At 41.6% G+C, this 15,088-nt stretch overlaps 1 protein-coding gene across 2 annotated transcripts in view; it reads right to left on the bottom strand.

Moving 5' to 3' along the window:
* Positions 1-12,763: 12,763 nt before the first annotated feature.
* The window catches only part of SKIL (SKI like proto-oncogene), a 28,873-nt gene continuing 26,548 nt past the window's right edge, over positions 12,764-15,088 (bottom strand). The window contains exon 7 of one of the 2 annotated variants that reach the window (XM_075570818.1): positions 12,764-13,852. In XM_075570818.1, coding sequence (XP_075426933.1) covers positions 13,691-13,852 — 162 coding nt within the window. In that variant the 3' untranslated portion in view covers positions 12,764-13,690. Of the gene's footprint in view, positions 13,886-15,088 lie in introns of both variants that reach the window. The other variant, XM_075570817.1, reaches the window with a different exon arrangement.

A 15,088-nucleotide genomic window follows, 5' to 3' on the forward strand; every position in this document is an offset into this window, starting at 1 on the left:
TGCCACCCAGAGAATTGCTGGGAAACAAACTGCAAATATGCATACATCAGAAGCGATCCGGTGCCCTAGCCTTTGTTGTGGGAGAGCCCAGTGTAAGATCCTATCCCTGTCACTCATATCTCAAAGGATATTGGGAGATGTTTGGGACAGGATATACTGGGTATGTCATTCATAGGATGCACCGTCCTGCATTTAATGTCAGTGGGGTTACAGGTGTGTTTATAGCTGTGGGGTGTTGAATACTTGGCCACTTTGCTTTTTGCATTGTTTTAGGATTTCTTATTATTTTCGTGGCACAATCCAAACTGCTTAAACATCACACGAAGATATTATGAATACATGTAATAAACTATTTGCAAAGTAAGAGAGTATTTCCCTGTGCCCTGGGCAGTGATCCTGTGAGATAATACTTAATAAATGTGAAAATGGGGCCCACTAGTGGGCATTGCTGCTATTGCAGTCAGTATTACAGGAAGCATAGCACATCTGCTTACATGCCACAGAACACCATTTCAGTGCCATGGGCAGGAGTGGGAAACTCAAGGGCCACCAACAGATCAGGGGTTCAGGATATCCCTGCTTCAGCACAGGTGGCTCAATCTGTGGCTCAGTCTTCAACTGCACCACCTGTTTATTATAGAAAAAAACTATGCACATAACACACAAAAATCTGTTGTAGCAAAATGTGTCTGAAAATGTAAATACTCTCTCCAGAGCGTGCAACAGTTTATCCAGAGCCTCAAAGCATTACTTCTAAAAGCATTGTTTAATATATATATAAAAATACAGTGCTTCAGAGTACAGAAAAAGATCATTACAAGAACATACAATTACAGTAAATGCAGACGTTTCTTAAAATAACAGAAAACAACAAAAATCCCTATACTTTATATTACCATATTTCATATGATTTCCCCCAGAGAGGTCACTGGCATAGAAATATGAAAATTCACGTTTGCTCCAAAACACACCTCTGTTGATTTCTGATTTAATAATACCTTGCTACGACTTGTGTACTATTTTTTCCCCATTAAAACAACGTAAACCCACCCGTCGTAAATCAGCTGCTAGGTTGACGGTTTTACGACTTGGAATAAAACCTTGCTCTAAAAAGATGTTTAAAGGGTGCATAGCTATATAAACACATTCACAACTTCCTTTCTCTGACACACGTGTGTCATATCAATAGATTCAGTTGATTAAGAGGGATGTAACAAGCCTAAGTATGACCGTCTTGCGCCTAAATTTGAATGACAAATGTTTACAAGTCCTTGGCACAGTTTATTTGTGAATTAAGTGATCTTAGGCGCTAAACAACTTAAAGTGATATAAACAATATTGTGATTAAATAAAATATTTTTAAAGTGATATAGGATAATGATGTATAGGATGCAAACAGTTTGGCTTATGCTGTAATCTTGGCTCGAGTGTTCAGCCTACTCACAAGATTCAGATGTATATAAAGCAGTTTGCAATTAGGGCTGCTACCCGTATGGAATGAACGCAGTCTGGATCTCCCTCAGGGACACCCTCAGCGATATGCGGTTATGTATAGGAGAGACAAGAGAACACTACATAGTGCGATCGGTCTGATATTCAAATTTATGTAAAAAAAGATATAAAAGTGCGCACTTACAATGTGCATATTAAAAACAAGCATTTATCACATCATTTGTGAAAAAACGGAGGGACACCGCGCTCTCACCGCCTCCCCTGGGTCTTCTGAGCCTCCTCTCCGTGTAGTCTGCTGTCAGGGCCTGTCTCGTTGCGCCCGTCCCACAATACGTGGGAAAAACCATTAGACCCGGTGATTACTCCGGAGGGGGCACTTCCGTTCATTCCATACGGGTAGCAGCCCTAATTGCAAACTGCTTTATATACATCTGAATCTTGTGAGTAGGCTGAACACTCGAGCCAAGATTACAGCATAAGCCAAACTGTTTGCATCCTATACATCTGCACTTAAATTTGTGTATTCTCTTTCTTCTTATCCCATACATGCTCCTCCTGGATTGTTTGATTATATCTCTAACATCTTGGCACAGTTTACCCATGTTGTGTGGGGTACGGTTTGATTTGTCTTTTTGCCACGATACCGAATATGTACTTCTTAGTATGTACAGTAGATGACATCACATGATATTCTGAATTTTAATAAAGTCCTCCAAGAAAGCGGTGACCTGTCACACCCTTTCTGTGATGCACAAGGGGGGTCTCAGGAATGTTAGCTTCCTTTAGCGGACAGGGCTGGGGTCTGGCGATCGTTTTCTGCCTTCCGCCCGTGCCCCCCAACCCCCTCAATTAAATCCTCTTTGCACAGACCAGGGAAGCCTTGATCTATCATGAACCCAATATATTGTATTTTTTCCAATCAAACTGTTGCTACATTAACCCCTGAAGCACAAGATAGGTTAAAATACATAATATCATGACAGTGTATAAAAAAAGAAATCTAAGATATGCACTTACACATGTAATAGACTTTAAAACAAGAGGTAACTCTAAATGTATTATTTCCTGATAAAATATGTTATTAAAAAATATAAAATCAGCTTAATCCAGGTGCGCGTGAGATTTTTTTGGGGGGGCGGGAGGGGCGCAGGCGGTTGCAGAGGGCCCGCGCCTTCCTCAAGGCATTTCAATTAAATGCCGGGGGACCACACGAGGCCTCTGCAACCTCTACTTACCGAGGTTCACCCGGCTTCAGGACGCGTGACCATGGCAACGCGGCGTCAGGATCATGCGAGGTCACATTTGCCATGGTAACGTGACGTCAAATGATGCCGCAGGGTCACGTGGCGTCACACGACCCCGCGGTGTCATTTGACGCTGCACCAAGGTAAGGGGGGGAACGCGACAACAGAGCAGGCGGAGGGGTCGCAGCAAGAAGTTTGCGCAGCCCTGGTCTAATCTCTCCCCTCTGTGCAGCTTTAGACATCTTCAACCCCACAATATGATTGCAAGAAAAAGGTCCCAAAGGGCAAAAATAGCTTCTAGCGCAAAAACAAAACAGGGAGAGAAAAAAATAGAAAGATATAGTGTAAGATGTTAATAAAATGTACAATTCGGAGTTATAAAGCTTTGCACTTACATGATATAAATACTTGGATCAAGAGCATGTCAAGGTAATTAACCTCTCTGATATTTCTTCTTTTCTCTTCTGGATAAACCTCATATAAAAGAGAAATGCGGAACATAGCGCATATCATCTCATTATAAAATATATAAAAAGGAAAGTTATCACACTCACAAATGCCCGCTGTGTCACAGCATCAGAAGAATGAAGGTTACCTTCCGGAGCTCTCAGATGCCACCTGGAGGGATCCACCTTCGTATGTGGTAGGCTCTGCCTTCGCACCATCACCAGATACCCAGGTCAGGTTCCGCCGGTCCTCTCAGCTGTCTCCACAGTCTACCTGTCGCACCTTCCAATAGTTCACCCTACGCATTTCGCTATACAAATTCCGCCGGTCCTCTCGGCTGTCTCCTTAGTCTGCCTATCGTTCTTTCCAAAAGACGTTCACCCTACACATTTCGCTACGCAGTTTCCCGGAAGCCGTTTAGTGAAACGCGTAGGGTGAACTTATATTGGATGGAGTGAGAGGTAGAGGAGATGGGTAGAGAGAGAATGACATTCGATCTCAAGTCAAACTTCGGAACATATCTCAAACAAGTGGAAAGCGCAGAGTCTCAAACTTGGATTCACTTTTTTTTTTCTTTCTCATTATTATTAGAATACACCCAAAAAAAAATAAAAGTTAAAAAGAATGACCAAATTGTTAACAAATGTTTTGTAATGTTTTAAATATTCAAAACCAATCAAGTTTTAGCAAAATCAAAAACACGAAAAATGTTTAGTGTGAAATGTGTGTTAACCTGCGGAAGTCCTTGTTTTGGGGAAAGTCGAGGTGCCCTCTCAAATACTCAGCTTTGCACATGTATTGATCTTCCAAACCCATGTTTTACCCTAGAAATCTCATGGTCACATTGAGTACATACAGAGGTGCCCATGAGCATTTGCAGCCCAAGATCAGGGTTGTGCAGAGCACTTGTTTTGTGGATGGGCTAGCGCAGGGGTGCGCAAAGTGGGGGCTGGGGGCGCGGCGGTTGCAGAGGCCCCGCGCTCTTCCCCATGGCATTTAAATGCCAGGGGATTGTGTGAGGCCTCTGCAATGTCTCCAACCTTAGCTTCGCGTCGCCATGGCAACGTGACGTCAACCGACACCGCGGGGGTCACCTGACTGCGCAACGACATTTGATGCCGAAGACAAGGAAGGAGGGGGTGCGAGCCGGTGAGTAGGGCAGGCAGGGGGGTGCGCAGGGGGGAAAGTTTGCACACCCCTGGGCTAGCAAGTGTATTTTCTGTGTCCGTTTGAAATATTTAATGCAGTGAAGAGGCAGATCCCTCCTAGGGCCAAAGTGAACCAAGCCCAGTGACATGTTTAAGGGGTCTCAGGTGGGTAATTTATACCTTTTTTTCCATCCAAATCCGACACGATTAAAATATAAGTTAAATCTAATTAAGTTAGACATGGGAGGGGTTGGATTTCCTCTGACTGCTCCCTTTTGTGTGATGTCACAGTGTGATCAGCAAGTGTTTGTACAGCCAAATCTTCCTTCCCCTTATCTTTATTGGCTCTCTGATAAGGACAGTGTGGGGATAAGGGGTGGGGGGGGGGGGGACACTTGATTGACAACCACTTCCTAATTCAGAAGCCCCTGAGAAATTCACTTGGTAATTAATTTCCCCGTCCAAAAATAAATGAAAGCAGACAAATCTTGGCCATTAGCATAGTTAGATTTGTTTAGGGAAGGCAGTTAGAAGTATGTGACTGTGTGGGCTTGTACCATCAATACTTTCTCCCCCATGCACCTCACAAGCCGGCGAGGAGTACACAAAGTAACCCCCGCATTAGCCAAAATAGAGCAAATACATCCATCCACCTTTCAGCATCCAAACGCCACAGAAGAATACATCACATGACATTTATTTATTATGATTTCAATCCATTGGCGTTTAATATTTACAATAAATGACCATGGACCACCGCACAAAAATACATTTTGAGGTATAAGCAGAAAGCACAGTATGTATGTGATGTTGCAATATAGATTATTCCACATATTGTAAACGGATTGACCAGATAAATGCATTTTGTTTAGTTTCAAACCATATAAAACACCTGTTCATTTCTTGAGGTAGAGGGCAGTTTTGAACCATGTTCTGCACAAATCACAGTTACTTGAAGCATGAACTGTACATCATTGGCAAATAATCTAAAAATGGTCATTGCAATTCAAAGGTTTTACAGTTTCGATGTTTTTACACATGCGCATTATTCAAGAATTCACATTTTCAGTATGTTATCATGCAACATAAACACCCTGTGAAGAGTATGCACGAGGACTCAAAATAACTTTTACTAAAAAATAAACGTATTTCTACAGAAGCAACAATTTAGTGAAATAAATATTTTTTTGCTAAATGTAGGCATTACATTTTTAAATAATACACGATCCACAAAGTTCTCATATATGCGCATTATTTAATACGGTGGTGCCAAACTAACTGTGCAAATTTGCATTAAATTGCAGGCTATGTGGGACCTTTAAAAGGTGTGAAGCATAGAAGATTGGAAATTTTAATGGGCAATATTGTAGCTTGGGGCTGTGTTCAATGATAACTTGGTGGGGATGGGGGGGGGGCTTGTTTTTTTTTTTGCGTTTGCTAACATTTTCCACCTCCATTTTACTTGGCATCACAAATTCATGCGAATGACTTAACAGGAAGCGAACTGCTTAATTGCCTTGCTTTAATTATGAAATACTCAAACAAATAAAAAATTGCAATAAAGATGAAAAAAAAAATCCCAAGTTCATCAATGCACTATACAAGGGGGTCATTTTATTTCATTTAGATTGGATTATGGCTGTATACATGCTCCGTTTCTTACCAGTGCTTTATTTAACCAAGCAGCAAAAATACAAGCGGCATCTAATAATTTATCCCAAAGCTCCATCTCACCAACATGTATTAGATGTCATTTTGAGAGCCTCCTCTCGGTAGTCTGTATGTGAATAGCTGGCACACTTCCTTTGCATTTAGAAGCTAAAGTTGAGATTAGAGACGTGAATTTGTCTAAAGTCGCTTCGTCTACGTTTTGCTTCAACTTTCGAAAAAAAGTCTCCAAAAAGTTTGATGGAACTTTTTAGCCGAAAAAGTTCTGTTCCGAAATTGGCAAGTTGAAGTGAAATTTGATATTTTCAAGGAGTACCCATCAACTTACCTACCTCCCAAGACACTCGTCTACACAACACGTGGAGATACCCGTGAACACACCCGAGAGATACCTGGGAAATATTCATATTTGCATATTCAAATAACCTTATTTCCCATAGACTTCTGCTGAGTTTACCAGTATCTCATCTCTCCACGTGCTGTATAGATGTTTTGGGAGATGTAAGTCAATGGATAGTCTACCAAATAGTACGCTCTTCTGGTTTTCAAAGTTTGACAAAAACAGCATGTTTTGCCAGGTTCGCGAACATGGGCGAAAAGTTTGCACAGCTTTATTAAAAATATTGGGATTCCAATATAACAATTTGTCTAGTGAAAAGTTTGTATGTTCTACAACAGGGGAGGGCAACTCCAGTCTTCAAAGGGCCACAAACAGGTCAGGGTTTCAGGATAATCCTGATTCAGCACACATGGCTCAATCAGTGACTCAGTCGAAGACCTGTTGGTGGCCTTTGAGGACTGGAGTTCCCCACCCCTGTTCTAAAACATAAATCTAAGATGCTAAACATCAATTGTGCATCAAGGAATACATTGCCATCTCCATGAAAAAGAAGCAACTCTGGATACAAGATCGCGTGAATAACCACTGCACATTTCGGTTCCTGTTTTGCAGCCTACAGTTCCGTCACACAGCTATTTTATCAGTTTATTGCAGACATTCTGAACAGAACATCCACAGAGGATCCAAAAAGAAGTCTTTCAAGTCTGAAACCCTTCTGCTCATCCCATCTGTTGCAACAGGAGTTGGAGAGTATCTTACAGCCCTCTCTCTCCGAGAAGCAACTAGGCTTAAAAACAATTATTGCTGGCCAATAACAGGAATGACTTCTCTTTGGAACATCCGTAGGTTCAACCCCGATGGTAAAGGCCGGCACTGCCGTAGAAGATGCATTCTTATTTCCCCTAACAGTTATGATGGGGTCACCATGCATTATATGCCTTTTGGCAGTAGACTTCCGATTGTGTGTGTAACTGAGGAATCTTTACACACATCTGCCTTGCACCAACCATCAAGACTAGCATCCAAAGATTGCCGAACAGTGCACAACTACTCACTTTCCCCTATATTTCTATATTGCTGGGGACTTACATCGTAAACATTTACAATAAAGAGTCCATGTTGCGACCAAAAATAAATTAAAAATGCATATGAAAATATGGTCATTTTAAAAAGTAAATATAAGTATATTTTTGTCATGAAATACATATGTACAAATTGGACTGCTTTGAACTGTATTTAATGAAACACTAACTTAATCTTCACAGTGAAGTCAAATTAACGTCTTAATGTTAGATTTCTAACAGTATCTTTTATTTAAGAGACTGCATTTGCCTGCAGTAATATATACCAAATCTCTGTCCGTTACTTAAATAAGGCGTATAAAAAATACAAGCACATCAATAGATGTTTATCATATAATAAATGTCTTTAGTGTTCTTGCTAAGACAGACGACTGCAAGTGCAGGAAAAAAAAAAAAAAAGCAACGTCGTAAATATAATGAAGATATAAAGGCTAATAAATGAAATATTTTGGGGAGAAGACAACGGTCTGCAAAAGGAATATTTAATTTCAGCAGCTTCTCAAACTATTTCAGGCTTGATCGAAGACTGAGCCACCTGTGCTGAAGCAGGGATATCCTGAAAATCTGACCTGTTGAGGGGGCTTGAGGACTGGAGTCGAGAACCCCATGTCCTCGAGCATTATATATCACGTTTGTAAAAGGGAGCCCCTCACTAAATCTGAAGAACCTTTGTTCTCATCCTAATTTTGCCTTTTGGTTCCTGTTTCCTAAACATTCGTCCACTGAAATACCCCGGGGATCACCAGAAGCGCCCGGCTCACACACATTCCCCGTCAGAAGCTGGTTAGAACATGCTAAAGCAGGTGGGACTATCGTCATTGAATCCGATATAACATGGCTTTCGTCTCGGATACCTGCAAGCATCGTTTAGTTTTGGTTTTCATGCGGAAACGATTAATAAAACTATTATTCCAAAGCAACTTCTCTTTTGTTAAAAAAAAAAATTTAAATCAATGTGTATGACAGAGGAAGGTAGAAATTAACCCGGTAACCAGTATTTATCCTAAACGTTACCGACAACGGCAGCAGTTACCCCTTCCGCTTTCATCCCACCTGCATAAAATAATACCGCTTAAAAAGGAGCAATCCATGCAATATCCTACATGTGTTTCTTTAAATAAATATGGCACAGCATTGCTTAGTCAATAAACCCCATGGGGGGAGGGGAAGGAAGATTCCGGAACCTCCAACAGGTAAGTCAGTTGGCATTAAGTGCCATTGACTTGAATGGAAGTCAACGCCAATTGAGCGCCAATACCAGTTGTTGGAGCTTCGCAAATACCTCCCTTAGGGGTAAATTCTGGATTGTCCCAAGACTTCAATGGGAATTTCCATCCTGAATGGGTCGCTTTTGGGGTCGAGCAGAATTGTCCCCCCCTTAGTTCCTTATACAGCGGGTTATGAAGATCGTTCCGTGTGCTGCAGAAGCATGTGGACTAAGGGCATTAGAAATAACAAGTTGTGGAAATGAATCTAGATTGTACGTATGTAAAAAGGTAAGGATATGGCTAAACTAGATCGGAATTATTTTCTCGTTTCCCACAAAATGGAGATGTAGTATATATCTACACCTAGAGCGGACCGGAAATGCCTCACCAATTTGTACAAAAATTGGACATTTCCCAATGTGTCAAGCATTATATTCATCGTGTACGCATCTCCTTATTGGAAGCCTTAAGGGCCGACATCCCTGTCTCCAAGTGCTTGGTTCCTGCGTCCCTGAGTTTGTCAGTGTTTTTGCACCGCAGTTTGGTAAGCATCTGATTATTCCCCACTGCAGTGCCTTATTGCCATCACAGCTACCAATAACATCTCAAAAAACTTGGAGGAACATTTGTTTTGCCATCACAGATAATACACAATTACTGCCAAAGAGGTGGACCTTTGAACTCTTTCAATGCAGGAGCGGCCTGGAACAAAAGTCGAGACATTTCAGAAGTTCGGTCAAGCTGACATGGTTGAAATTTGCAAATATCATTTTAATACAGGAACAAGCAAAAACACACCTTTTAGGGTAAAGTGCCCCTTTATCAGCGAGCTGTGTGCGTTTGTATAACGTGCAACACACAAGGTTTGTCTCTGAAAAACACTGCAGGCCACCTAGCAACAAACCGGTTCGGAGTGAGAAGTCTCAGGTGTGACCGTCACAGTAACATGTATCAAAGTGTCAAAAGATGAAAGACATTGAACATTATAATTTGCTGGGCAGTAAGTGACGTCCAACCTCTATTCAGCCTACGCTACTATAAAGGGACACTGAGCTATTGCATGGCAGGCTGGCAGAGGGTAGGGTATCTACAGATTGAAGTTCATAGAGTCTGCTGGTATCTCTGGCTCTGAGCACCTCCGAACGTTTCATTGCTAGCAAATTGTATAGTCACATGCAGCCTTACTTAGCCACTCATCTTGAAAGGCCAAATATATGGCCTTGAAGTTGTAAGCCTCTTCATAATACAGACTTAGTGATGCAAATTCTCCAGACAAAATGTTCGGTCTTCAAAAATAAAAATCATATTGATACAGCTGTGCACAAGTACTGAAAATTGCATAACGATATAACGTTTCACCAATGTACAAAATAGACATGCTGTACAAATACATCACATAACAATATAGAAGTATTGTCTTTACAAGAGGTTTGTAAAATGTGCATAAGGTTGATATTTACGTAAGCGATCTGAGTGATTTGAGAAGCTGCTTTCCAAGCAACACGTATAACATCTAAAACTTTACAATTTATACAGTTATACAAAATTATTACTCAGTGAAGATCGACAGAAATAAAAATTATGGAACCTCTAAGTATATATCTTAGGACATGAATCTGTATAAAAAGTAAGACTATGCATTATATGATCATAGTTTGTGTGTTTTCCAAACAAACACATTTCTATCATTATTTTATGTCGAGATAACTTAAAAACTATTAAACTGTTAGAATAATTCTGTATTTACACACAAAAAAAGAATCATACTAAAATGTAACTAGGACACAAAGACGCGGTAATAAATTAAAAGAATTCAAATGAATGGTACCTGCAATCTTAAAAGGGGAAACACACGGTTTTGCAGCAAGAATAAACATTTCAGAGCTGAGAACTCCAAAGCAATGTGTTTAAAATCAGGGGCAGCCAACTCCAGTCATCAAGGGCCACCAACAGGTCAGGTTTTCAGGATATCCCTGCATCAGCACAGGTGGGCTCAATCAAAGACTGAGCCACCTATAATGAAGCTGTGACAGATTAAGCCACCTGTGCTGATGCAGAGACTCATTGAGCCACCTGTGCTGAGGCAGGGATATCCTGAAAACCTGACCTGTTGATGGCCCTTGAGGACAGGAGTTGGCCACCCTTGGCTTAAAGCTTGTCCTAAACTGAAGGTTTGTGTGGGGAAAGGTGGGCACTATTAGAGAGACTGACACAGTCCAAAACTACAAAGACCCTGTGGTTTTTGAAAGCACTATTGCAAGTACAGTATGCAGAGATAACTTCAGGCGTATGATATGATACTGTTGAGGCAGGGTGCTTGATAAGGCAGATAATCAAGAAAGGAATGAAAATCCTTGGTTGCGAGATAATAAAATCTTATACCCCAACTCAGTTATTTTAGCAAGTATGCATATTTCCTAGACATTCACTTAGGCATCAAATAAAGCAAAGTCATTGGACCCTATTGATTTAATCAAGTAGCATCCAATGTGAACACACAATAACAAATTAAGTACACAGCCTATTATGTGTACGTGTACAAAGTCTTTCAAATCCTTCTGCACGGTGGATGATTTAAATAAATTAGAAGCGTTTGGATTCCAGGCATTTCGAAAAATTAATTTGACAATTATAGCAAATACACCGTTTATCGTTCGAACAGTCTGACAATTAATTTGAAGGCCCCTGCCTCATTTTATGATGCAAAAAGAAAACAGATTTGGTTGAAAAGTCCTGCCTATGTGGCAGATTTCTTTAGACCAATTTACTATCCCAGATAATTTTTCATTTTCCCAACATGCCTGCATGGTGTGGACGAGATGTTTCGATACAGCTACACTTTATCTTGCTGTGTGTAATTAGAACCAGGGAACCACACGTAATCACGCCAGGGAACCGCGTGTAATCACGCCAGGGAACCGCGTGTAATCACGCCAGGATTCCAGGTTTGCTCTGGAAGAGTTCCACGCGTAATCACGCCAGGGTACTGCGCGTAATCACGCCAGGGTACTGCGCGTAATCACGACAGGATACCGCGCGTAATCACGACAGGATACCGTGCGTAATCACGCCAGGGTTCCAGATTTGCTCTGGAAGAGTTCCACGCGTAATCACGACAGGGTACCCAGTTTGCTCTGCAATGTACAGCTGGGGTTGGGAGCGCGTATGTATTTATTTGCTAGCTGAACGAGGAACGTCGTAAATCAATCTCTGGCTTTCTCTATAGGCTGAATAACGGATTTAAATTTGATTTACTGAAAAGGGACCAGAATGCTGCTTCAGTGGTCAATGCAAGGGATAAATCCAGCCCAGCTGGGTTAATTATGAGATCAAAAATGTGCACGGGTGCAACGCTTAATCCCAGGCCTGTTTTGCCCTGCAGTTATACTCAATATTTATATACGGGGCGGCATATACACTACAAATAGGAAATGTTTTCACCCACTGTGCAATATAGATATAGTTCTGCTATAAGTTTATTGCAATGTTTAAAGATTATATATATGTATCTCAAGTACCTATTAGAACAAGTTATTCAATAAACCACAACAAACAATTAATGCATAATTTGTCATTTTCCTATATGCCTATTTTGTTTTCCCGCTGGAATATTTTGTATATCTATTAATACAACTCGCTTTTCGCTCTGTTCATTCGCAGCAGACACAAAGTCATGAGAGAGATCAATAGCAGTGAACTACAGATTACTCCCACTGATTTATCGCTTATTCCACTACAGCTTTTACTAAGAGCTAACTCAGCAATACTAGGCAGCTTTCCTAGACAGCTCATCTCATTGTAAAAACTGGACTGGATTAAGCAGATCTGCACGGAGATAGCAGCCCCTGCGACGACCGGCTGGCATTTAATCATTCAGAAAGCTGGTTGGGTTTTTTTTTCTTTCTCCTCCTCTCCCCCAAAGTCATCATCCTGGGATCTTCAAAGGGAAGTTACTTCATGTAGGCAAAATTATCCCAATGAAGAGATTATCCAATGAAATTCAGCATATTAACCATCAACGTGAAGATCAGGGGGGCTCAACTCCAGTCCTCAAACCCTCCAACAGGTCAGGTTTTCAGGATATCCCTGCTTCAGCGCAGATGGCTCTATCAGAGGCTCAGTCTTTGACTGAGCCTCTGATTGAGCCACCTGTGCTGAAGCAGGGATATCCTGAAAACCTGACCTGTTGGGGGGGGTGGGGGAGTGGGGGGGGCTTGAGGACTGGAGTTGACCCCCCCTGGCGTAGATAAATCAGACATTCGTTCGCGGGCATGTTTGTGCCGAGTAGTTGGATTTGCAGGCGCCGAAGAGCAACGAGAGTAGAACGTACCGGAGAATCCTCGCAGCGCCATCAATATCCGGAGCGGCCATTCGGGTCCCACAGGAACGCGGGCACATGGGGAGATATACAACCATCGGGTGTCTGTTACGGTCAGCCCCTAATAAACAGATTCTGACACTGATACGGAGGAGCCTTATATTTGTATATATGAGGATTTTCTAACCCCCCCAAAATAAATATATATATTTACACACACACACACATATATATATATATATATATATATATATATATATATATATATATTTATTCTTGGTAAAACCTAGTAACCCCCCAGGGAAAAAAAGTTTATAGCAGCATCATGTTATAGGGGGTCTACCGCAGCGCGAGGTTATCCGCCGATCGCCCCACAGACGGAGGTACAAAGTGCAGAGAAGATGTGGTACAGAAGAATAAATAGTTAAATCTTAAGGATAAAATATAATATACGAGGACCCATTTGGGCCATCGGGATCCTATTATACCATTGAGCAGTTAAACCCTAGTATTAGTTGGGGTTTGTGATGTCAAGTTACTGCACATTACAAAAGGGCAGAAAGATTTGTTTAAAAATCCTTTAGCTGGTAGAGTGACCTGAATGCAGTGAAGGGCATCCCAGCGGCAAAAGTATTACACATTGCACATCAACATATCACCACCGCCTTGTACTTCCAGATCCTATTACATCTTTCCATGTAGCAACCGCTCATATTTCAGTCCAAAAACCACCAAATAAAACCCTGTTTCAAGTAATAATGACTCGTTTGCGACACGTAAATTCTATTCCCCGTTACCGCTCCCCGACGATTGCAAAATCTGAAGCTTTAGCTCCGTTATCATCAGCTCCAGTTTCTCCCGGGCTTCTCGTTCCCGTCGCAGCTCATCCTGCAGTTCTGTTCTGTCAGCCTCGGCCTGGTCCAGTCTCTGCCTCAGCTCTGCCAACTGCATAATAACACAGTCAAACGTGTGCTTGTTCTGGGGTAACAGAGAAGTTTGTACTAAAAGGGGAGTTTGTGGAAGTGGCCGGAGATGGTCAACTATTGGTAGGATTTAATAGTTAGGTTTCCAGAATTATGACTTGGGGTATACGGAGAGCGTGCAAGGAGGTACCAAGAACCCCAGTCTAAGACTAAAGCTGGTAAGCCATTTAACACCAATTACATCATGTATTAAAATAATTTGTAATTAAAAAAACGTTGTATGGTAACAGGACATCTTCCAATACAAATATACATTTTCCCCCCAAATTCTGATATTTAGTAGGAATCCTAAATAAAGCCTCTGAAAATGACAGAGTGTGATACCAAGCTATACTAAAGCCCTATCCTTGGTATAATAAAACAGGAGACAATCCGCACACTCCAGTCAGGTCGCTACAGTGAAGTTTAATTTCTGGTCCATGTTACTCACACCAAAAACAGCCGCCAGGACCAAGGACTATGCTTTTCCATCCACTTATAATTTACAACGCCACTGATTGAGCCACCTGTGCTGAAGCAGGGATACCCTGGCTTGTGTTTTGGCCCTTGAGCACTGGAGGGTGGCCACCCCTATACTAGTGCCAAGGGGCCAGTGACCGTACGTATTACACCTGCATTATTAAGTAAACGCGCTATGGCCACCAAAATCCACAGCTCTGCCCATGCTACCGCAGAAGCCGCTCATGTAAGGCCCATACTATAGTGGGTGCGTGCGGCAGTTATAATTGGCTGTGGTTAGCCAGCCATTGTATGCAAGGGCCGCGAGCGCGCACGGCAGTGAGCGTGCAGCCGGGCGATAGCGGGGAAGACTCCGAAAAGTAAGTATTCACGCCGCTACCGCAATGTGTGCGTGTGTGTGTGTATATATATATATATGTGTGTGTATGTATGTGTGTGTGTGTGTATGTGTATGTGTATGTATGTGTGTGTATGTGTGTATGTGTGTGTGTATGTATGTATGTGTGTATGTGTGTATATATATATATATATATATATTTATATATATATATATATATATATATATATATATATGTGTGTGTGTACAATATTAATAAATAATTTATTCTCACAGCGTGTCTTTTTTTAAATACACACACACACACACCTTCCCCAGTGACACACACACACAGTACCTTCCTAGCCTGTCGCTCACAGCAGCACGGACCATACACACAAAAAGTGTGCGTCACGTGCACGA

The sequence above is a fragment of the Ascaphus truei genome, chromosome 14, assembly GCF_040206685.1.
Source record: "Ascaphus truei isolate aAscTru1 chromosome 14, aAscTru1.hap1, whole genome shotgun sequence".
Classification (NCBI taxonomy): Eukaryota; Metazoa; Chordata; class Amphibia; order Anura; family Ascaphidae; genus Ascaphus; species Ascaphus truei.